Source organism: Grus americana, chromosome Z (assembly GCF_028858705.1).
Source record: "Grus americana isolate bGruAme1 chromosome Z, bGruAme1.mat, whole genome shotgun sequence".
Taxonomy (NCBI): Eukaryota; Metazoa; Chordata; class Aves; order Gruiformes; family Gruidae; genus Grus; species Grus americana.
In genome coordinates this window covers 13,973,443-13,997,440 of record NC_072891.1, presented here as the reverse complement: position 1 = coordinate 13,997,440, position 23,998 = coordinate 13,973,443, and the positions used below count along the sequence as shown (strand labels likewise).

At 43.7% G+C, this 23,998-nt stretch overlaps 1 protein-coding gene across 2 annotated transcripts; it reads right to left on the bottom strand.

Annotated features, from left to right (window-relative positions):
- Positions 1-384: 384 nt before the first annotated feature.
- IL7R (interleukin 7 receptor) lies at positions 385-18,319 on the bottom strand. 2 transcript variants are annotated; one of them, XM_054810287.1, is made up of 9 exons: positions 18,162-18,286; positions 17,787-17,873; positions 12,163-12,301; positions 10,677-10,831; positions 8,864-9,018; positions 7,611-7,788; positions 6,656-6,746; positions 4,660-4,735; positions 385-3,284 (listed from the first exon to the last, which is right to left on the bottom strand). In XM_054810287.1, exons 2-9 carry the CDS (start codon positions 17,854-17,856, stop codon positions 2,781-2,783), a joined length of 1,368 nt encoding a protein of 455 aa, XP_054666262.1. In that variant the 5' UTR covers positions 17,857-17,873; positions 18,162-18,286; the 3' UTR covers positions 385-2,780. The 2 variants fall into 2 exon arrangements, with proteins under 2 accessions (XP_054666262.1, XP_054666261.1); XM_054810286.1 differs by lacking the exon at positions 17,787-17,873 and having other exon boundaries at positions 18,162-18,319.
- Positions 18,320-23,998: the final 5,679 nt, after the last annotated feature.

Sequence of the window (23,998 nt, the reverse complement as noted above, 5' to 3'; positions counted from 1 at the left end):
GCACACGGGGCCGTGGGCAAAGCTTCTGGCTCGCCTGAGGAAGTATGAGCCATTGGCAGGGGATCGACTTTCCCCCGCCTGATTCCCAGAGCTGGTACCCCTCTGTTTTCTGGGTAGCAAGGGCTGGATGGCAATCGGAGTCAGGATGAACAATGGCATGCCCAGTCCAAATCACAGGGACTTGCAGGGTGATGGTGATGAAGGGAAAGTGATGCTTGCTGTTATCCTGCAGTGCATTCAGGCCTCTGAGCTGACTGGATTTGTTTGGGATTTATCCTGCCTGAAGCTAGGTAGAGCCCATGGAGTTATCCTAATTTCAGTGAGGGCAGAGTAAGTCCTAACCTCATAGATGTATATTAGAAGACTAAATTAGAGCAGCATAAATAGATGATGCAAATACTCATGTCCTTTTAATACACTAAAAACATAAAATCAAGGTTACATGTCTAATTAAATAAGACATAGAAAATCGAATGAATGTTTAAACATTAGCAGCTATGCAAAAAAATCAATACTACATAGGAAAAATATAACTATTTCAGAGTGATTAAAGTAAAGAAACATCAGATTTCTACTACTTTTCCCATACTAAAGAGCAAACACCGGGTTTCTACCACTTGTCCTGTATTAAAGAGCCACATCCATTTCTGGACAAACAGAAAGACTATTACATATGGGTACCTTCCTGCTTAAATAGTGCAAATAGACATTTGTGATGTCCCCTTTAATCCTGAAAAATATGTGTATGAGTTCAAAACAAGCATAGCACATACTGTACAGGATTTTTCTGACGCGCTTTTGCTTCTTCCTCTGTTCCCTCTTTGTTTGTTACTGTGTTACTAGAAGAGGATATCTTTCCAGCACAGTCTGTCCGCATCTACAATTGCGCTGTGCAAGTCAGCATGGTATGAATGTTACCAGCAGCTCTTTTTAAAAAGAAATACAAGCATTATAAAGCAAAGGAATGTCCAGGGCTTTTCATCCTTTTCTACTGCATTAATCAATGTTCCATTTGGTGAGAAACAGCAATAAAAACCATTCTGTAAAATGTCACTGGAATGCCTTGAGCCAAATCCTTGGCCCCTTTGCACACAGGGATCATAAGGTTGTCCCCGTTTGAAGGTTTCCCTGACATTGGGTGGAGGTGGAGAAGGTGGAGTGCTGTCTTGAGAGTGCTGTTTTTCGCCAGCAGGCCACATCAAATATAGCGACATCTCAGTGATTATTACCAGTCAGAACAAATTTGAGCAGCTCTGAGCATTAGAGAGGACTCTTTTCACCCTTAGACTCTGGGAACGTGAATATGTTTCAGTAAAGGAGAATTTCAAGCAGCTAGAGGAACTGAGACTGCACAGTGAGGTGAACCTCAATCCCAGAGCACAGCAAAGTGGCTTGGATTTCCCATGGCCACACTGCTCGGCTGTCATGCAACCATGTGGCTGTAGCAGCTTTATCTCCAAGCGTGTGCTCTGCAATGAGCAGCATCCCAGAGGGACTGTGAAGTGCTCAGCCATCTCTGTGTGGCAGCACATGGGGAACCCCTTAGAGCTGGGCACAGAGTCCAGAGAAAGGTGAGTGGGAAGGGACAAAGTGCCTTCCTCCATAATAATGTGAAAGAAAGAAAAAAAAATCCCACAAAACTATAGGCAATTTACAAGGTACTTTTAAAAAATATAGGTCATCTGATCACTGGCAGGATGCATGATACTCCATCCGTCTTCCTAGGTCAGATGTTTCATGAGAACATTGCCTGGCCAAATTCAAAGTATTACCATGCAGCCACATCCATTGGGAATAATGTTAGTAAACAAACATGGTCTGCTCAGCCCTTCTGTCCTGGAAAATACTTACATGCTGCACTAATGCTTGCACAAGAGCTGCAGAGAAAGACAGTATCATGCATTTTGCATCCCCAATTCAGTTTATAGGAAGAGATGAGCCGTTGCTTTTTAGTGATTTTGGTTTTTTTCCTTACCTAAACATTGCTGGTATATGAAGTACTGAAGATCTTTAATATATGGCACTAGCAGAAGTATCTGTGAATCCCCAAATTGGCTCCAGAGCAGATCTTTACCAACAGCAAAAAGTAGTGGCATGTAGGGTCTTGCTTTGTTTTAATTCATCTCTCTCAAAAAAAAAATCAAAACAATAATAAAAAAATCAGTCTGAGAAAACATCTTCCTAAAGTGAGTCCCTGTCCCCTTTTGCCTGGGGGCTCAGCAAACTCCTTTTGTGGTAACCAAGCTACTGAATCCCCAGGCAACTAATGCTTGATAGCAGCTCTCATTTACTGACGTTTTGCAAACTTGAGGACTTCCACTGACTGCAGGAGTTACTCTTGAACTACCATTGTTTAAGAGATTGGATTCTATTTAACTTGAATTTGTTGCCATATTTCTTGCTTAAGCATTAATAAGAGCTTAATTCTGCAACTGAGAGGTTAACTAAAGAGTCCATTAACTTTTACGAGACATGCTGTTATCCTCAGCTAGGACTGCAGTGTCATTGCTCTGGATTAGTCAGATCTGAAGATTAAAGTCAGGTTGAATTAAATTTCATTTCTGCTGCAGTGGAGATTGCTACCAGCATACTGAGAGCTGAAGTTAGGCCACTTATCACTGAAACATGGGAGAACCTGCTTCCTTGCAGGTAGAGTGTTGCACTGTGAGCAGGGTGTGTTACAGAGGTGGGAACTCACAGGATGCAGGAAAACAAAACAGAAAGCTACAATGTCCCGCTTGTGCTAGAGAAAAACCGGTACGCTGTCATTCCTGTAAGGTTTACTGAATTTTGTAGAAGCTAGACATTGTGACATAGGCTTCCTCGTTGTTTGGTGATCTCATTTCATTGGTAGGCAGCATCTGGGATGCAGTATCACCGTTTAGGGGCTCCGGTCCGAGCTGGCCAGAGGGATCTGGGGGAGGAGCGGAGGAAAGGTTGAAACCATCATCGCACAGGGGCACCCCATTGCCGTGGCACACCTCGTATGTGCTGCAGCAGCAGGTTCCTTCGGTGACTGCAAACTGGCTGGTGGTCAGGAGTCTGTGCAGGGCTTCAGCTGGCCAGATTCCTTCGTAAGTCACAGACAGGCTTAGGTTGCTTCTTTCTGTCATCTCAGGGATCATCGTCAGGTCTGATCCGCTCCAAAATTTTTCTGGAAGGTTTGGATCTGGAGCAGTTGATGGCTGCAGAAAATTTTCCAGTTCAGCTTTTGCTCGAATGCCGTCCACTTTATGGATATGAACGTAACCAAAACTCTCCGGGTTAAAGCTTATATCAAAATTCTGCATGGCAAAGGGAAGAGCACGGTCAGTTAACAGTGGTTATTAGCTTAAGAAAAAAGGTACTTCGATAATTCATTTGATTTTAAAGGTGTATTTTTTATTTCTTTAACTCTGAAAGTAACCCTGAGCAAGCTGAATTACAAGTTAGCAGAGAATAAACTATCACATGGCTTAAAATCCTTCTCCATACTAATCTGAATCTATCCGGAGGCCTCCTGCAGGCAGCGTCACTGGAGAGCATTTTACGCTCTGTGCAATGTGGCAGGAACTGGTGTTTCAGAGGCTTTTCTGAGCCATGCATCTATTGCATGCCTGCCATTTCACAGGAGTGAGTGTGCCAACCCAGATGGCTCCTTTCAGTTTTACCTTCCTAATTTAGCAGTGAGGGAAGTAAAAGTTTGCCACAGCTTCCTGAAACACGTCAGGACATGCACTGGGGAGTACAAGGGGTGGGAGAGTCATCTTAGACCTCTTGTTAAATTAAGAACATGCTAATAATGTATCAACTGGAGAGAACAGTGCTGATGAGCTGCTTAGTGAAAAAATGTGCTAGACACATAGCTTTAAGGCAGCGAAGTTAATCCCACACCTTATGGTTTGTAACATTTGTCCATCTGGCTTTTATCTGGCAGAGCAGTTTCATGTACCGCATGGTGTATGAGCAATTCTGCTGGCCATGTAAGGGTACACGAGCATTACTAAGATGTTTGTAAAGGGTGTCCAATCCAGCTCCATGGTCACAGTTTCATAGGGTCACTGAAAGGTCTCTGTTGGAAAGGACCTCTGGAGTCCAACTGGTCCAACCTTCTACCAGAGGAAGGACCTGGACTGGGTTATCCAGAGCCCTATCAAGCCAAGCCTTGAACATTTATAGCAAAGGAGAACCTACCTCTTCTCCAGGCAACCTACACAATGTTTAATTGCTCTCACAGAGAAAGATTTTTTTCTTATATCCAGATGAAGTTTCCCCTGAGGTTACACATGCCTGTTGCCTCTGGTCCTGTCACCATGCAGCCTTGTGGTGAGAGCACCTCCACCATATCTCTACCTACACTGCTAGGTGCTGGAAGGTTGTGATTAGTAGTTCCTACCCCCAAGCTTCCTCTTTCCTAAAAACAAACTCAATTCCTTCAACCTTTCTTCATATATCAAGTTCTCCAGCCCTCTGTACTTACTTTGCACAAGTCAAAGCTCAGGCACTAGTTGAATTGCCTATTATTTCCATACCTTGACTAGCATCTCTTCAGTGAAATGTAGAAGTCATTTCTGAAAGATATCCCAGTTCATGCAGCAAATGCAAGTACTGTCTCTCATGAGTGTTAGTTTTGTTCCTAACAGTCTATACTCAGGTGAAAACAGCAGTGGAAGTACATACATTTTTTGGCTTCTTGCATAGTTGCTCCAGCGTTTTTTTATGATCAGGAAGGTTTGGCCACACAGCAGGCTTGATTCTGAAACAGCAACAGTAGACAAAAAGGGGTTGAACAGCAGCAGAAGAGGGACATCTGAGATATCAGAGGTTCATATTGCATCATTTCTGCTAATTCTCACAAAGCCTTAGGGCTGGCTTGCATTACCCAGAATTATGACAGAGAAGTCTCAGAATAAAACAAAGACAGGAGAAGAGGAGTTATAAAGGTCACTGAATAGTCATTGTTCTTCTGAGTGCACAAATTGTCACAGTTAAAGGAAGACCAAGTACTGGAAAAGCAGCACATCATGCTGGTGAAGAGCTCATTTGCATCTAGCTGTGTTAACAAGATTTTGCATGGTGAAACCAATTTCTGCAAGTGAAAAAAGATGCTGTGGTTAAAGTGCAAATTTGCTGATATTTGCCTCTGCATGTTTACATAAGTCAAAGTACTGCATATTGTCCCACTCCTCAGCCAACTATCTGCGCTTCAGATATCTGTATTGTAGCCTTGTCCCACGCCTCTCATTTTTACTGCCTTGATTAGCAAACTTCTCATGTTGTGCTGCTGGAAACCCTTAGCTATGATGCATCTAGAGAATATTGCCCAACTCACATTCAATGTTGCAGTGATATAAATATAGCTATAGATGTATATGAATATATATTTAGCTTTATAAATGTGTCTGTATACGTGGGTATATATACACACATGTATAAAACCCTCTTCTTTTTAAAAGGGAAATCTCTGAGTTCAAAAAGGCTCACCATCTAAAAACCTGTTTTTTCAGCAGTTTTTCATAAGCAGAACTTCTAGCAAAGTAAGAGCACTGCGAGTGCTCAGCAATAGCAAAAAGTGAGAGCTAGGAGTCTCAAGCCACCTCTACGCTTGCAAATAAAACAGCACCAGGGAGCATTCCCTGACAGATAACTCCAATGTCTACAATGTTTAATTATTAAAATTGTTCTTCGCATGGTTTGACCGGGGCCAACTAGCACATTCCCAGGCAATGCCTGTGTGTAATTCAGGGGTTAGCACAGCCCGAGTGCTGTCCCGAAGAAGCAGCTCTCATGCAGCCATCTCTCTGGATGTCATGGACAGGCTGCTTTCAATGCCACTGACCAGACCTGGGCTTTCTGCTTTGCGAGCAGTTCATCTCCTATGGTTAAACTTGGGACTTTTTCACTTCAGATTCTGGTTTCACCAGATTGTCTACATATCTGTTCATTTGCTTAAATTTGTTAACTATCTATTCTATATAAGCATATGTAGCCACATATTTAAAAATATATTTACAGCTACCTATCTACTGCTCTGTAGCCAATATATGAAAATAAAGCAAGGCAGACAAAGGACTGCCTGTGTAATGAATGTATTTCCAGTCTCACTTCTGCCATGACTGCTTTGGTGGGGGATGTAGAGCCTGGTTTCATCATGTGGGTGTCTGGATGTGGATCTCGCTGGGCTGGTGGCTGATGCCATCGAGTCCTTGTTGCAGAGACCTCTGCCCTGCTGCTTCTGAAAATGCTGCAGAGCAAACACCTTGCTGACTCAGCCTATGAAAGGGAAAGAGGCAATCTCCCCAGTATACCATTTCCACACCTCTTGGGGCTTTGCTAAAACCCGCAGGTTGCTTTCTTTTCTGGATCTTGCTTGAAGCTTTTGAGTCAAATTTGCCTCCAGTGAGACAGCGACTCTGTGTTTCATGGTGACTTCAGCTCCCCAAAGGTCCCAGTGTTTTGAGCCCAAGACTAAAGTCTGCTCAAAGTGGCAGGTCATCTTCTGCCTGCCAACAGCCTCTCTTGTATTTTCTGCTTCTACTCTTTGCTTGCCTTCTGCTTGATATAGAGGTCCAGAGATAGAAAGAGAATAGTTCCCAAGTATAACAGGAAAAAAATAACACTGTCAGAACAGGATTGGCTTCCACCACTTTTTCTGGTACAAAGAGACTTAGATTACCTGTTTTCCCAAAAAGTTACAATCAGGACAATCATGACAATGGACAGCATGAATCCCAGGATGGAGGGTATAATCACGACCACGCTGCTAACTAAAGAAAAACAAAGAACATCAGCCAATGCATGTAAATGTCTCACTGTTAAGCCACTGTAACTGTAATGGCTCTTCAGACAATAAATTAGGAATTAATGCCAAGCATTGCACTTGCTCATCATTGGACTGGTGCAGTGGTACATTTCTCCTGCCTTCCTGAAGGAGGAAAGCAGGAGGCTACCAGAGCATCAGCACTTGGCTGAGCTCCAAGCTGGGTTCCCAGGTTGGATTAAAGCAGCTCAAAGTCTGCTATGACCTCCAGCACATTGAAGCCACCGCTCACTGCGTCCTTGCATCAGCCATGAAGTGACTTTAAATACATGCAATGCCAAGGTGCCCCTGGGGACTGAAGGGACCCCAAGGACCAGAAGGATTATTCATGTTTACAAGTGCAATTATGAGATTTTATCCCATATTGTATTTGTGATTAAAGTGCCATATTCACACACAAATACAGGGCCCTGAAATGGGTCGTGTTTCACTGCTCTTTGTGCCTTACCTAAAATGCTTAGTGCAAGCTGGTTCTTCTCCCTGCACACCAGCAGGCAGCAAGCAGGAGGGAGTCAACCTTCACCTCCCTTTGCAACCCCCTCATGCCCTTACAGCAGCAGTTCGTCTGATCTTATCACCCTTGAGTGAGATTTAACTCCACGTGGAGAGTCAGCCCCAGACCAGAGCGATACAGCCACTTTCTGGGTCATCTCCTCTGGGGTGCCCAGTGCCTGTGAGGGCTGACCCTGCTGTGGCCACGGGCTCTTCCCTCCCCATGCTATCATCACTGCTGCTGCCAGGGCTGGCCAAGGAGTCAAGGACCCCTAGCTCTGCTTTCTTCCAGGTGGACCAAAGTGGTTTCTGCTCTTACAGGTCTCCGTGGATTGCTGCTCCCTTGCAGTCCTGAAGCTCTTAGAAGTGCTCCATTCGCTCCACGTGCCCTTAAAATAATCTCCGTTGGGCTGCGAACGTACTTTCACCTCATACGATGCATCATTTTCGAGGTTTTTCCCCAGTAATTTTATAAGAAGGTATGGTGACTCTATTGTCTAAACACATTAAAAAAATCCAATTATTTTTCTAGAAGACACAGGAAAAATATCTTTGAGTTTCAGCAAAATGTGTGAGATCAGGTGCATCCCTGCAGTACTGTACTGTTTGCTCTGTGGCTTTGGTTAATATACAGGTAGGTGGTCATCATGACGTCAGTCTAGTTTAACAGCAAGGTAGTTCAGACAGTATTGAGAAGAGAGACTAAGGCTGGGTAAAAGCCTTTTTGAAAACAGCTGGATGTATTAACTGTACTTTGCTACTGCTGACACTGCAGTGGGAAATACATGCTTCCCTGGGAAGGCTCAGAAAAGAGAGGGGAAATAATACATTTATGCGACATAAAAAGACAACTTCGGAAAGAGCAGCTCCAGGAAAGAAGCTGAAATCCCACAGTGCACCTCTGGTGCTCTTTATTTTACTGTATTTGGTTGCCTGAATCCTTTTCATTTTCAAGTTAGAGTTCTCCTGTGATCCCTATGTAAAAAACAGCTATAGTTCACATTTCCAAAGACCCCCTATCTGGACTCGTGTTTGCACGGCTGCTTTTGTGACAGGAGACACAGAGATCCCAGCAGCTGGGCAGCCCAAGGCAGATCTAGTTCACAGGCAGCTCTGGCCCGAATTGTGGTCTGGGGGTGGGAGAGCTGCAGGGCTGCACCCGGTGGCTGGAGAGGCTCAATGAAAGACACAAAGAAGCTGTTGCTAAGTAAGAAAACAGGGCACACAATTTACTGACTGATGAGCACAGAAAATAAGAGCAAAACCAACATAGCAAAGAGCAAACCATGCAAACAGTTAGGCTGGTTTGTTATGTCTTCTCTTCCCAAAGAGAAGCACAAATGAATGAAACCTTGTTAGCCCAGACAAGTGTGTAAAAGATACTGGTGCTGTCGGTCTGGAATTGTTTCAACTAATGAAATCTCCAAATGCCAAATATTGCACTTTTCCAAGTTTTCAGCTGGAGAAATGTAGAAATGCAGATTTGAGGGTGTTTACATGATACTGGTATTTCTGATAGTGTTTAATTTCAGAAATTACTGTAAGCTCAGCAATGCATCATCACTTACTTACCTTCCAAATACCTTCTTCCTGCCGATAGGCTATTTGGTGTATTAATTTGTCCTTTAAGTATTTCTTCCATGAGTGTGGTGTACTATAATGAATTAGATACTCATTTGCCTCCTTTTGGTATGTGATGTTTATATCAAAAGGTACTTCAGGTTTAACTGCAAATTATAACAAACCAGGATATAACAGGAGTAGAATAACGTTACTACAAAATAAACAGGATTTGAAAAGTAAAACAAAACAAAAAAAAAGTCCACTTCAAGTTACATCCCCTGCAGGGTGATCCATCTTGACCAAGGGCTGGCCTGAGCTGGGTGAGCCTCATGCTAAGCCCCAGCTCATCCTTAAACCTTGGACCTGAGAGGGTCTTGGTTTTGACCTGCTGGAGCAGCAGTGTGACCAGCAGGGATGGCACTTCCTAGGGATGTGGCATTTAGTCTTGGAAGGCAATTCCTGAGCATGCCTACCCCTGTGGTAGCACTGCTCGAAGACCTGAAATTCAGTCCCTCTAACTAGTACTCTGAGACGGAGACCCCATGGCAAAACCCATTGCTGCTCTGGGAGGATGACACTGGGGAGCAAAATGGGTATGGGTACAGCTGCTGGTGGCCATCAGGGTGGTGGGACAGAGGAAGGGACAAAGTATGACAGTATTAGATATAGCAGAGGGGGCTGTGGCTCCAGGTCCTGGCTATGAACCCACACCTGACCTGGTCTACAGGAGACTGTGTCAAATGACCATCCGTGCAAGAACATCAAGTCCAAAATGCAGCCCTCAGGACTCTCCTGAAGCTGTGCCTGAGCTGAATGTGCCTGAGGTCTGCAGGGACCTATGTCTGTGTTACTGAGGCTTCCTGAATGTGCCATGTGAAGTACATCAGCTCTCACAGGAACAGAAACCCCACACCTTTCTCCTCTCAGAAAAATGTATATATCCAGAAATTATGCCCACTCCTTCTGCAGCCCCCAAATACTTAATCCTTCCATGCAGAACCTGCAGTTTCTAGAGGAGAGACCACCAGAGATAGTCCAGGCTGGCCCATAAACTGAGAGGTAATGTAAGATTATTACAAAACTATTGGACTGGGGCATAAATGTTTCCTAAGAGAAGGATGTTGCAGTGCCTATTGCCAAAGGAAGGCAAAGGAGTGTGGCATCAAAGCAGAACAGAGCTGCCCCACATAGTCTTCTCTGCATCCCTTAAATGAGACCAGCTCCCAAGAGGGATAAGTCCTAAGGAACCCCTCTTCCTCTGAGTTCCCTATTTCTTGGCTCAGGCAGATCCCCAATGTGGCTTTGATGAGCCCATTCGTGGGCTCTTGGTGTCTCTTCTGCGCTGCAGGATGCCTGAGCACCTTGTTCAGACAACAGACTCCGCCAAGAAGCAAGGCATAAAAAAGTGAGATCTTGCAACCTTGTGGTCCCTGTGCTACTGAGCTCACGCTAGACTTGGGGTGGTCAGTCCTGAAACTGCACAATCCCTAGTAAGAGATGAACGATATGTCCTTGCTTGACAGATCATCCATGTTAAGGAACAGCTGCTTCACCCATGTGCGTGATTCAGTCTATGTTCAGGTCTGGGCAGAGTGTTACAATAAGCCAGAATTCAGCTACACATTTTGAATGGAGGTTAATCATGTTTGGCGTCAAAGCAAGGGGAACACCACACTCTGCCAACACCCCAATCCAGGCTACATGCCCTGCTGGGACACTATTCTATACTGCCTCTATGTCACCCAGATTGATGATTTGCGCTTTGCGCTTTTATCCCCGATCACCCCTATATCTTAAAAATGTCCAAAATGTTGTGTCTTACCAATGTCAGTTACAACCAGACTCCTGCAGACCCTTTTCTTCATCTCAGAGCCAGTGCATATGTATTTATTTGAGAGTATATCAGTGAATTGTAAGAAATACACATCTTCCTGTTTCTCCATATCGAAGCACACGGAATTACTGTCTTCCTTGGTACTGTTGATCAAAGTGACACAACGTTAATTTCTTCTCAGTCTTACTATAACATAGTAAGGGACAAATCCTGGTTGCTCATTTCACATTAACTGAAGTGAGACTCCATGTGAAATAAGAAAAAAAATGCCATGGAAATAAAGATTGATAGTGGTTTTCCTCATGATCTTTGAGCAAAATAATCAAGTGACATGAGTTACAGTAAGAGTCCTGGAGCTCTCCAAGAAAAAAATGCAATTATTAATTTGGAGATGTATGTGTTAAAAAAATTTGTATCTTTAAAAATGATCTCACTGCTGTCATTTTTAAATATAGGGCAACAGGTTTGGATGTTCACTGAAAAAATAGAGAAATTTCTTATTGACTGAAGTGGTGGCAAATACAGGTTCAACAGTCGGCCAAGCCAAGAAGGAGTCATATGGCACAGTTTCAGAGGTGGAAATATATCTGTGTGTTCCTCCATCTGTGTGACTCCCATGTTTGAAGACTGTCATAAAATTTCAGTCAAAATCCAGAAGAAAGCCCATTAAAATAGAAAAATTCTAATAAACTAGGTGGAAAAAATTAAGCAGTGATTAGAATAGCAAGATTTAAAAAATGCACTTCTTTTGCTGGCTGCCACAGAACTTTCAGTTTCAGGAAAAACAGGCAAAGGCAAAAGCAGAAGTATGGTAAAGAAACAAAATCTGAGCTTCTTTATCTAGGTGCATCAGTTAAAGAAAAGGTGGAAAAGAGTTTCAAGGCCTTGAAGAGAAGTGGAGATGACTGAAGTGTTTGGTAACTGTTGGGTTTTTGTAAACTCATTCTAGTGTGTTTTTTACGTGTCTGTATGTGTGGACAGTTGCTTAATTTTTTTCTTGACCTAGATAAAGGCATTTTCCCTGCAGTGGAAAATCAGCCTTCTTGCCAAAGAATTTTCTGTGGAAAGGACCTGCCTCTTCAAAAACATTTTTACTTTTCACTTGATAAAGGCTAGGTTTGGTTTTCTAAAAATATCATTTAATTTAAAGGAAAAATGGTGTCAGTTCATGCTGGGCGGCATTCATAATTACACATGTTCCAGAGCAACAGAGGCAAGATAAGAACTATTGGAGATGTTGTAATGCCCTTTACAGACACTTCCAGCTGATTTCTTTCTTATTAGGGAGTTACGTTCTGTTTCAGCAAACCCTTCTTCTTTGCTGATTATAGTATTCAAACTTGGTAAAACACCCTGAAACAGAATTTTGTTTAGCTTTGCTGCTCCTGTTTCCCAGCATATGACAATGTGACTCACTGATGCTTAGCATTTTGCTTCCCAGAAGTTTACCAAAGGATGGAGTGACAGCACTTACCACAGGGCCAGGGTATAGTTAGTGTTGTGAGGAGGCAGCTCGGTAAAATTGCAGGTCAGGCTGCTATAGGAATCCTTAAATTCCAGCTGGCTGAAGCAGTCAATGTCAAAATTGTCTGTTTCATCATCTCCAAAAGTCCCTAAGGAGAGATTTGTGGGATGTTACTGAAGCAAACCCGTGAGTGTATTCAATTTGTAGCTCCATTGTATAAGAGGTTGTTTCTTTACATGGTTGCCTGAAAGGATCAACTGACCTGTTTTGTAAGAAGCAAAGAAAGCTTGTTCAAAATGAAATTAAAAGCCACTTGTACCTTTCAAGGTTGCTCTCCCTGCATGCCAGAGAAGTCCACCCACTTACCACGCACGAAGGTACATTTTGCATCATCGGTCTGTGAACTATAAAAAGACATAGTGTCGCAGATGGTTTGTCACAAGAGACACCCTATGTCTTTTCTTTTCTATTAATCATGGACAAAGAGAGGCACTGATGTCGACCTGGAAATCTCTGAAAAAGTCCCAGTGTCAAGCGCAAAACAGAAAATGTGTTTTCAGCTCTGCAGTTTAATTCCCCCCAAGGTTGAAACAGGGATGGGGGAATTCGCATTTTAAAAGTTATGGATAAACTTTATACCAAGATAAAAACAGGACCTACTCCGTCTGAAAATTGTCTCCAAACTTTCTCAAACAGGTTTTCCTATTAGGAACCACAAAATGCGGCTATCCTTGGGCATGCGAAGGAGACCAAGACATGTTTAAGATGCCTGTTGAAAAGCAGACTATTCAAGTCAAGGACCAAAACAGTCTTGAAAATAAATGGAACCTAAACAGGCACTGGGGTTTATAGTCCGCATGGTTACTGCTAGAGGTGTCTGGGGTTGATGCTCGAGGCTAACGTCTGCTCAAGACTGAGGGCTAGTTTCAACAGGAGCTATTTGTATGGGAATTTGAGCTCAGGACAGCCTGAAAGTACATCAAACGCCTTGTAGCTCTGAAGTGGCAGACCCACAGCCGAGGATGCACGCTTGGCAGTTGCCATTGCTGCACCTGCGGCAGGACTAGCCGCGTTGCTGACGGCCAAGAGTGCTCGAGCAGTGTCCTCCTGCCTCTGCCCGTGCTACGAAGGTATGGCCTGTCACCAGGTTCCTGGGAAAACTGGAAAAAGACACGAGTGGTTTTAGGAAAGCAAGAGAATTTTGGTGTCATGAGGCAATTAAGCCCCATTTTGATTGTACTGCAAAGTTTTCTGAAATGTCACGAATTTGAGCTCAGGAGGGAAAGCTCAGACTTTCTGCCAGAATGCGTGGCTTCCTGCAAATTTGCTTCGATGACTAATAAAACAATCACGGTTTGACTAAGAGCAAATGTCTCAAGTCCTACACTTGGCAGGTATGAGGTCAGTGAAGCAAAACCCGATGCTTCTGAGAGGAGTCCTCTCTGGCAGAAACTGCCGGTTTTGCCTCATTTCATGAAATCTCACCCACCGTAGCCAGGCAGACAGGGAAAGGGTTATTGCCATGATCCTCGGGGCAGGAACGCCTCTGTCGCCTTTTACCAGTGGTTAAGGGTGGCTGTGGCGATACACAACCCTCCTCCCCATGTCCAGGGACTATTCCCAATCCCCTGCTTGGTCCTCTCCTACCCACTCCTCAGATGTACCCTCACCACGCGGGGCACCTGCCACAGCAAGAACAAGACCTTGGCTGCTCTGGGGATATCAGTGACTCACACTCACAAACATTGTGGGGAAATACCCATAGAAACATTTCCAGTGGAAAATCCCTCCCAGAGAAAATGATCTGTGAGAGTGACCGAGCAGTGGGACAGGCTGCCCAGAGAGGTTGTGGAGTCTCCTTCTCTGGAGAGATTCAAAACCTGCCTGGGCGTGATTCTGTGAAACCAGCTCTGGGTGATCCTGCTTTAGCAGGGGGTTGGACTAGATGGTCTCCAGAGGTCCTTTCCAACCCCTACTAGTCAAACTAAAAGTTAAAAAATCTCTGCTGTCACTCAGGTGAATCAGATCACTGAGGGGTGACCAGCTACTTGGATACTGTGATTCATAGTCCTGCCGGTGATGTCCTATGATCCCTGGCCAATCCTGCCAGCATACAGGGAGACCCAGACCTTGTCTGGCATGGGAGCACATCTGAAGATTCAAAATGGTCATGGTTTGACAGCAGGGAGAAGGTAGGGGAGAGGTTTGTGATTGCTTTAAAATGTAAATAAAGAACATCACCCCACAGTGTCACTGTCAGCAGTGTTTCCTCCTGACCTCAAAGCTGAGGTGCATCTGGAGTTGGGTTTTGAGTAAAAGGAGAAATTCAGAAGTCAGTCAGGAACGCAGGGAAAAATGCAAAAGCAGTATGGGCAGGGGCCGGGAAGGGGGCTGCTGCCATCAGCACCCATGGTGGGCAGCAGGAGGGATGGGAGCATCTGATACTGCACTAATCCAGAACTCAGAGGAAGATCTGACTCCTGAGCTAAGATTTAGTGGTCATTTGCCACCATGAGCAACCAGTGCTGAGAAGCAATTACTGGTCTTCCCTTCTCACTGCAGCTCTGGTGGGGTCTGTCCCAAGGGGAGCCCAGCTCTCCCTGGAGGACAACAAAATGCAGTGTTTTCCACCAGCGCTGCTGCTTTGAGGGAATAACCCGTGCAGCACAGACACGCACAAAGCAGGTGCTGTACAAAGCCGCTCTATTTGACCATCACATTCAAGAGAGAGACACGGAGGTCAGCGCAACTCTAGAGCAAGCCCTGCAGCAGTTTCACACAGGTGAGAGCCTTGACCAATGCAAACGTGAGCCATCTGGGCAGACATACATGTACAGAAATGTATTTTACTTAATGTTACAGATTTGTGGGTAAAAGTGTGTACACACACACACACATATATATATATAGTCAAAATTCAGGGAATAACAAGTAAGCTGAAATGAAGGTACATAAAAATGGGAGGAAAAACCCCCCGTATTTTATATAGACACCCAAAGCTCACATGCACAGATATGTCACATTTTATGCCTAAGACTTTACTTGCAACCACCAGGAGACTTGCTTATTTTTACTCATAGCTACCTCCAGGCAACATTAAAACTTATGAATTAGGATGACTAATCTTCCTTTATATAAGAGAGAGAGACTGCTTGGTGCTCTCTGTATATGCAAACTACATATACCAGATTTTGCATAAACACACAACACTGATAATCATTATATTAAAAAATTGCATATCAGAAAATATATTTCAGCTGTCTGCTACTGGTTTGTTTAAAAGTGAAAAATTTTAATTCATTCTCTATCAGGCTGACTGCAAAATGAAAAGAAATAAAAAGGTTTTGTCTTGCAATTCAAACAGCCATTTAATGTTTAACCAGCACGTTACACCTTTGGTGCCACATTGGAAGGAAAGCTGACTTTACCTCTTTGACATGAACTTTCACATTGTGATTACGTGGTTCCTTATTCATGGAAATAACATCCTAACCAGAGAATATATGATAATTAAATGTCATGAATGGTGTTAAGTAAGCAACCTGAAATGCTTTTTTCTGGTATGGTTCCTCCATGGGCTGACAGTAATTTTTTTGTCTGACATAAATATGCATGCAGCCTCAGTTACACTTCTTGCCTTCCCTAAACCTCAGAACCACCACGCATGAATTTGTTTGCTACGTAAATGGTTTTGGTGACTCCAACATGACTCACACTGCTAAGGGTTCTTTACGCAATTAAAATTTACAAGATTATGTTTTTTTCCTTGAAAAGCCCAGATGAGGTAGAGCCCTGAGCCTGGCTCTGCTTAAATCAAGACAGGAATTGACATGGGATGATTCTAGTGGGAAACAAACTGCTCTCATAGCTACAGCCATGGCAGGTCCTTCACAGAAATATTTGTCTCTTGGGTTTGGACAGTACTGAGCACGATGGTTCAAATCACAGCAGGAATCTCAGGAGCCTCTACCAAGAGGAGTGTTAGCAGAGGCTATGGACTTGCTTCAGCTTTAAGGTCTGAAGCCACTGGGACTAACGAAAACGCGTGATACCAAAGGCACTGCTAAGCACCTGCAGAATCAGTGACCGAATTTCCAAAGTCAATGAAGTCACTGTCTCCATGGACAGAGTAATGCAAAATGCCTAGTGCTAGTCTGATTCAGGCAGAACTCGTTTTAATCACAACTCTTTTGATGTGGGGTGGACAAATCATACAAGCTTGGCTAGGAGGACCACTGAAGCCAGCTGTCCTGCCCGTGAGACCCCGCAGCCTGCTGTCTCCTGCTCCGCTGCTGACTGCCCCTTTTTAGCTCTGCTTGTGGCTCTTCTTTTGGGGATCTCCACCACCTCTGCCAGGCTGGAGAACAGTGTTGGAAGGCAGTCTGCCACTCGGAAAAGAGGAGGAGATGAAGGCAAGTGTTCCGATGAGCTTTTCCCACCTCTGCCCATAAGAAGGGGTGAGCTCATGCCTGCGTCGGCTGGCGGCACTTTGCCAGGAGGCAAGGCAAGTCGGAAAGGTGAAGAGTGAAATCCGAACATCCATCGCTGGTGATTTTACCCTGGATTGTTTAATTTGTTTGCCAAACCCATGAGACTCATAAAGAAATCATAAAAGCTGCTAATTGCTCAGTGGGGATTTTCTGAATTTGTTTGTCTTTAATTCTAAGCAAATGATGGTTTACTGGAAGTTAGGGACAAAACAAGGAAAGTTCCGGTCGTATCTGCTTTCGGGAAGCCCTGAAGATTTCAGTGACATCAGTAGCAATCACTAGCATTCACCATTCTCCATTGTAGCTGCTTGCCAAAGCTGGCTCTAAACAGCTGCAGATTGTACAAATAAAAGACAAGTAGAAAAAAACAAGGTTGTTAGATGCAGTTCTGAGCCACTCCCTGTTTTCTTCTAACTAAAAAATTTATCGTGCATATACTATCTATGTATATATGTATGTATGTGCATATCTGTGCGTACATACATGTTATAATACATGACACACAGGGGAAAATGAGATTCCTTATCTGTGAGATAGCATAGGAATACAACCATTATCTTCCTAAAAACCAAAACCTCTTTTGCTCCCAAAACATGGATCCCTGAAACTACCAGTAACTGAGGACTGCCCATGTTGTTCAGGCACAGTGTAACAAGCTCTGTCACTGCTATTTGTTTAGTATTAGACAAGTAAGAGTTTTACAGATCTGGGACTCAATCTGTAAATCAAATTTTTCAGCTCTCTTTTGAGAAAAGGGATGGCAGACTGAAACAGTAGTTTTATCACTGCTTTTTGTTTTCATTTTTGATTTTGGTTCTGCTAAATAATTTTCACTTCTCTAAATGAGATAATGAAATCTGCAATAAGTCTAAATGTAAACTCTTGAATTAATTTGTAATTATTTGCTGAGTAAGGGATGAATGCTCTTAGTCATGGGCTGCGAGAATCCCCTAGTTGAGTTGCTGCTTCAGCCATACTACAAGGGAGACTGGGACTAACAACCAGATATACCTCATGCAATTGCTTAAAGAAAAAGAGAAAAAGTTTGACTTTTGAAGAGGAACAGTTTGGGCCAAGTTTGAGGTCTGTTGAAACATTTTGTTTGGAGGAAACTGCCAAGAGCAAGAGAAGCCAGAACCTCACCCCTCTCTGATGGCAGCTCAGCGTGACCATGGATTGCAGAAGAGTGAAGCGGTTCCCTGCTCCCAGGCATAACTCCTCACATGAATGCTAGATACAATGAGAGAGGATTAACAGGTCTGATCTTACATGCCCTCTGCATACACCTGTGATCTCCCTCATTTCGTATTAATTTGGATGTTACAAGGACAGCAGACTTGGGAATTAAATGAAATAGGTATCCTCCACCTCCACATTTGCCTCAGGTGCTGGCACTCAAAGAAGGAGACTGGAGGCTAAAACACTAACATATTTAACCCAGCAGCTGCATTTTGGAGCTTTTAACTCACGTTTTTCAAGATCATACACAAGTGGAAAGATGAAGATGAAATGACTCACCATCACCATCTGCTGAGGTGCAACCACTTTCCCCAAAAGTGGTTTGAAGAAACAGGACGAAAATGCTCAATACTGTACTTGTCTGTGTCATCCTGAGCACGCTGCATGTGTGCAGTACGTGTGTGTGCGAAGCTTGCGCTCGCTTACTTTATACTAGACGCAGAACAAACCCATTGCCTGATAAAGAGACCGCAGGCAAGGGGAAATGTAAACATGCCGACAAGGATGACTAGTGGCAGAGGGCAGGAAGCCAGCATGAAGATATTTGCAGAGCTTTTACTTTGAAACATGCTTCCCACTTCAAAACTAAGGACCTTCTGGATCAGGCCCATTGACTCATTGGGCCAAATCTGGTCAAGTCCAGTGGGTCGAGACCACATTTCATGGACAGTGCTCCTGGCATGGCTAGCAGGATTTTTGCTGCTTATTTCCCTGAGAGCACAGTTTAGTCCTCCCATCCACCTTACTCTCAATGGAGGTACAGGGGTCCAAGGGAGAAAAATCTGCCAGCTATGAAAAACTAAGTGTGATTTCTTTTTACTTATTCTTTAAGTGTTGGCATCAAAAGCAGCGTGACCAGCAGGTCGAGGGAGGTGATCCTGCCCCTCTACTCCGCTCTCATGAGACCCCAGCTGGAGTACTGCATCCAGCTCTGGGGGCCCCAGTACAGGAGAGACATGGAGCTGTTGGAGCGAGTCCAGAGGAGGCCATGAAGCTGATCAGAGGGCTGGAGCACCCCTCCTCTGAGGACAGGCTGAGAGAGCTGGGGTTGTTCAGCCTGGAGAAGAAAAGACTCTGGGGAGACCTTATTGCAGCCTTCCAGTACCTGAAGGGGCCTACAAGAAATCTGGAGAGGGACTGTTTACAAAGGCATGTAGTGATAGGACAAGGGGTAATGGCCTTAAGCTGAAGGAGGGTCGATTTAGATTAGATGTTAGGAAGAAATTCTTCACTATGAGGGTGGTGAGGCACTGGAACAGGGTGCCCAGAGAAGCTGTGGAGGCCCCATCCCTGCAAGTGTTGAAGGCCAGGCTGGATGGGGCTTTGGTCTAGTGAAAGATGTCTCTGCAGGGGAGGTTGGACTAGATGATCTTTAAGGTCCTGTCCAACTTAAACCATTCTGTGATTCTATGAAGTACCACATAAGGCAATGCTGACCCAGAAAAGCTGTGATTTGAAAGACTAATCCTGCAAAACCTAGCTCCTGGGAACAAAGTGGTACATCTCACCTTTTTTCAGGCTTTGGACAAAGCTGAGGCAGAAAGCAGAAGATAAAGAGGTGTTAAATATTTCCTTCACACACTTTCTGTGGCTGTATACACCAACGCACCCTACAGCGTAATGCAGGGCCGTGTACACGGCTGACTGATGTGGCTAACTACAAGTGAGCTGAAATCTGAAAGAGAAGAGCAAGCTCTGGCACAGTCCTGGGTGCACCAAAAAAGCTTTATGTCGGAGGCGTAAAGGAAATCGAGGGCAAAGTTGGTAACAATGCCCAAGCAAACAGAAAAATGATGACACTATAATAAGAAGACTCAATATGGAAGCCACAGCAGCTTTTTCATTTGCAAGGAAATAATTTAAACCACTCACCAAAATTATGAGATCTCAGCCCTCGTGTCTAGAAAAGTGTCCTTCTTGCCAGGACATCAGGGACTGTCCTCCAGTGTCACTTGCTGCCCTGAGCAGGTGGCCATGGGTAGCCAAGGGGGTGTTTCTGGGCTCCCCTGCCCTGTTTTAATGGGAAGAAATGGTGCCCTTTCCAGAACAGCTCAGCAAGGCTGCCTGGAAGACGGACATCTCCCATACCTGTGTTAAGTCCTTCCTTGTGGTAGGACCCTGAGGATCCTCATCAAAGCATTCCCTGATGGTACCTTAAGCCAAGGTAGATACAGAAAAATGGGTTTGGTTTAATTGGTCAATATGTAGGTATTTACAGTGTATACTCTATGTCAGAGCTTTTCACTTTTCATTCTTTCTCATCTAGCCGGTGGAGAGCATGATTCATCTCATCCTAACATAGACATTCAAAAGATGAAATCTAAACCCCTAAATACATTAATTTCTCTCCATTGAATTAAAAAAGAGCCCAAGGTGAGGTGTGGGGGTAGACGTCTGCCTGGCAGACCTCTATGATACTTCCCACCCACAAACAGGAGAGGGACCTGCCAGGCCACAGCAACCACCCATACAAAGCAGAGCAGGAGCTGGACATGGTGCAGGGGCCAAGGAGCCACTGAAGATGGCAGCACCATGGCCTGACTGACCCTTGCTCAAGAGCTTAACTTCACTTACAGAATTATTTGGGTTGCTGCCTCATTCAAGTGATATCATTTCAAGAAATGCCCTCTTTCAGAGGTCTGGGTCAGTTGGTGGGACTTTAGAAGTAGTTAGTCCTCATCTCTCCCTCCTAGGTTTCCTATGCTTGACCCAAGCTCATTGAAGCCAAACTTGAATCAATGAGATTGGGTCCCAGTGACTTCACATCCCTAAGGCCTACCCCTGGCTTCCTTTAGAAAAGTTTATTTAAGGATTTCAGCACCTTACTTAATAATATTCGATACTGTATTACCCTTGGGCTAATTTCTACCTCATTTGCAGCCAGAAATATCAATAAAGGAGGGCTCTCCTGTGCAAACTGATTGCTATCCGGAAATGACACCTTCTCACTTTAAATTTGTCTTGTTTATAATTGAGTGGGCTATCACTTTGATCTTTTTTTTTTCTTTTTTCCTGTTTCAGCTGGAGCAAACTAAAAGAAAAAGACTTTTCAAACATAATATTTTGGTTGAACCTGAACAATCTTATTATTAGAGCTGTGCTGCTCAGGGGATTTCCATGTTGTCATAGCTGTGTTTTGTCTGGGTGGGGAAACGGGACCACAATGAGAAGAAAAAAACCTAGTATAGAGAAAAACCCTGAACCAAAAGTACATTTTGTTTTACTTCTGGGTCTCTGCTTCAAAAGTTGTTTGATTTCTAAGAGATATTTGAGTCCATCAGTCTCACCTTGTTGCCTTCCTCTAATGCCCTGGAGATAGGAAATCAAATTTGTGAGAGTCTAAATCTTAGGGCAGCTGAAGTGTTAGTACCCTGGAGAGGCTGAGAGAAGACTGGATTACTTTTCATTTGCAATAAATCTACACTGCCTCTGCCTCCTAATTCAGGGTTCCAAAGGAAAAAAAGGGGGGGGGGGGGCGGGGGGGGAGCAAACAGTTTAAACAGGTAAGAGTTTTGGTGGTCCAGCAAAAACATACCTACGCTTCATTTGTCTGCCAGCCTTCTTTGGGTCCCAACCCTCTGCTTTGATGCTTCTGAGTCATCCTACACCCTCTTACATTTTTGGCCATCAGCAAAGTCCAGGTTACAACCCTTATGACTGGGGAAAGCAATTTTTTCAGTGCCCTGTGGTTCACAAGTGTGTGCTGTCCATGTGGTGTATCAGCTCCTCAGCACTTCCCACTGACCACTCCACATGATCCAGTGCCGCCTTGCATTATCACTTGTGTTGCAGCTATTGGAAATGACTAACCAAGCAAGCCATCTACAAGTTAAAATTTCTGCTTGCTTATACTGTTTGTTCACTTGTTTGTCATTGTCCTGAGGACACAAAAGTCTGCTCTGATTCTATTTTGGCTCCAAAAAATGCAAAAGGTTTCTGCACATATGCTAGATTTAAGTCTGCTATCAGTACCTGCTTAGAAAGATGAAGTTACTAGATCCCATCCTTCTACCAGCTACATTTCTCAAACATTCCAGTTCAGGGAGATCCCAGAGCATCTGTGTGAATTGAGTGAAGTGGGTCCTCCAGACACATCCCAGTGTGCAGCACTGGAGACAGGTCATGTAGACACCGATGCTTGGAGGATACAGGCATCCTTGTGATTGAGGAGGTCAGTTGCTGTGTCCTGGTCAGATACCCATGGGTAAACCCATGGCCCAGCTTGGGACTGAGAGGGAACATTTCTCATATTGATCCAATCTGGCAGGAGCTGTTGGGCTTCTTGGTCCTCTCTATGGCATGGGGATTCCTCTGCTCCTTGGGCTATTAATAAACTATCTTATTATATCACAGAACGAGGGTGCTGGTCTCTCTGCCTGACCTGATCTGACCTGCTCTGCACTGCTGCTTGAAGACATGGGGAGCTGGAGGAAAGGATGGCACAAACTCCTTCCTTTCTATTGGTCATAGGCGCTGATTCAAGATGGCTTTTTAACACCTATTTAGGTCCATCCTTCTTCAATACAATATTTAATTTGTGCATGACTTTAACATGCTTCTGAATCTCATTAAAATAAAGCTTGAAGAAAAGATACCCTAAACACCCTTTAAAAAAAGCTGCCATACAATGTTTCTTTAGATTATTGTCAGAAATACAAACTGGGGAATTCATGCAGCTCTGAAACAGAATTTACAAAATTTAATAAACACCTGAAATTGAGATGTTAACACCCATATTTGTAAGTTACAGCTTGGTGCCTAAGACTAAAAAATGTGGTTATTACTGTGGTAATTATTACTTTTTATTGTTGTTGTTAGCAAAGAGTTTGATAAAGTTAAGGCAAGGTAATAACCAGAATCTCATTAGAACATGTATGACATATATACTCAAACAGATTTCATACTTATTTTTTTTATTTTTTTTAACTAGATATTTCTGGAAGCAGAAATCTTCCAGCCAGCTTCAGCTGTGAGGAGCACTCCTACATTAAAAAAAAAAAGGATTCAGAATCTTATTTTTTGTTGTTTCCTGACATTTCTCACTCTGACCTGCTTTGAAAACTCAGTTCCATGTATCTTATCCCTGGTAGAGCCATCTCTCTATAAATCCTCAGCTGAAGGACTTCACATTAGCCTCAGGCTGCTTTAAGAAGTGTTTTGCTACCCCAAGAACAGGAGCATGTGGGAGTCAGTATTGCTTAAGTGAACATTGCCATGGACAACGTAACTTGAAGCCTAGAAGAGTAGATGCTGCTGTTACTCCACTAAGAAACCAGCTCTGGTAAGAGTGTTGGAAAGAATGAAACCCTGAGATTAAGTGCAGTTACTCTAGAGTATGTGGTGCTTCCCTCATTACCAAATTACATTGGTCTGCAGAGTTCAATAGCAACACAGGGTGGAAGATATATTGTTCGTCACCACCTTGTCCTGAAGAAAGGAGCCACGTGTAACAGTGCAGAAGTTTTTGACTGTTTCTTTGAACTGTCTTTGTCTTTGAGGTTTTGACACTTAAAATTCTGCTTTGAACTTCCTCCCCCAGGACTCATAACTTGGCACCATATTAACAAGGAGACCTGTTATACTGAGGGAAGAGTATAGCAAAGTTAGAAGAACATTGCTGGGTGAAGGATAAAGCAGGAAGGACTGGTGTGCACTTTGGTGAGGCCTTCAAATATTATGAGATCAGATTCCAAAACTACAGAACAGGCTAAAAAAGGTGTTGTGGGGTTGGTTTTTTTTTTCCCCCTAAGTAACAAATACAGCAACAGCAATAACAAGAACAGTCATATTAATATTTCTAGGCTTCTTTTATTTGCTTGCTAGTTTATAAGTCTTTGGGGTACTCAGGATAATATTTTCAGCTATTCTCTACAACAACCTGAGTTAAAGCATAGTTAAAGAATGAAAGCTTAGATGGTCTTCACGTTATTTTTTTAAGTCTTAACAAAACATATAAACTATTGCTACTACTCATAAGACTTATGAGATCTGGCAGAAGAGTACCTGCCATGAGACCATTGTACTTGCTCAATGACATTTTTCAAACACAAAGCTGGGTCAAACCCCATGCTGGGTCGAACACCTGTCATTTCAGTGACAATGAAACATTTTGTGAA

Coding starts and splice junctions, on each gene's coding strand:
- IL7R (XM_054810286.1), bottom strand. CDS start 18,252: ATGACACAGACAAGTACAGTATTGAGCATTTTCGTCCTGTTTCTTCAA. Junction 7,789..8,863: donor AGGAAGAAGGTATTTGGAAG/GTAAGTAAGTGA, acceptor TAATGTGTTTAG/ACAATAGAGTCACCATACCT. Junction 4,736..6,655: donor GTAACTTTTTGGGAAAACAG/GTAATCTAAGTC, acceptor TTGCTGTTTCAG/AATCAAGCCTGCTGTGTGGC.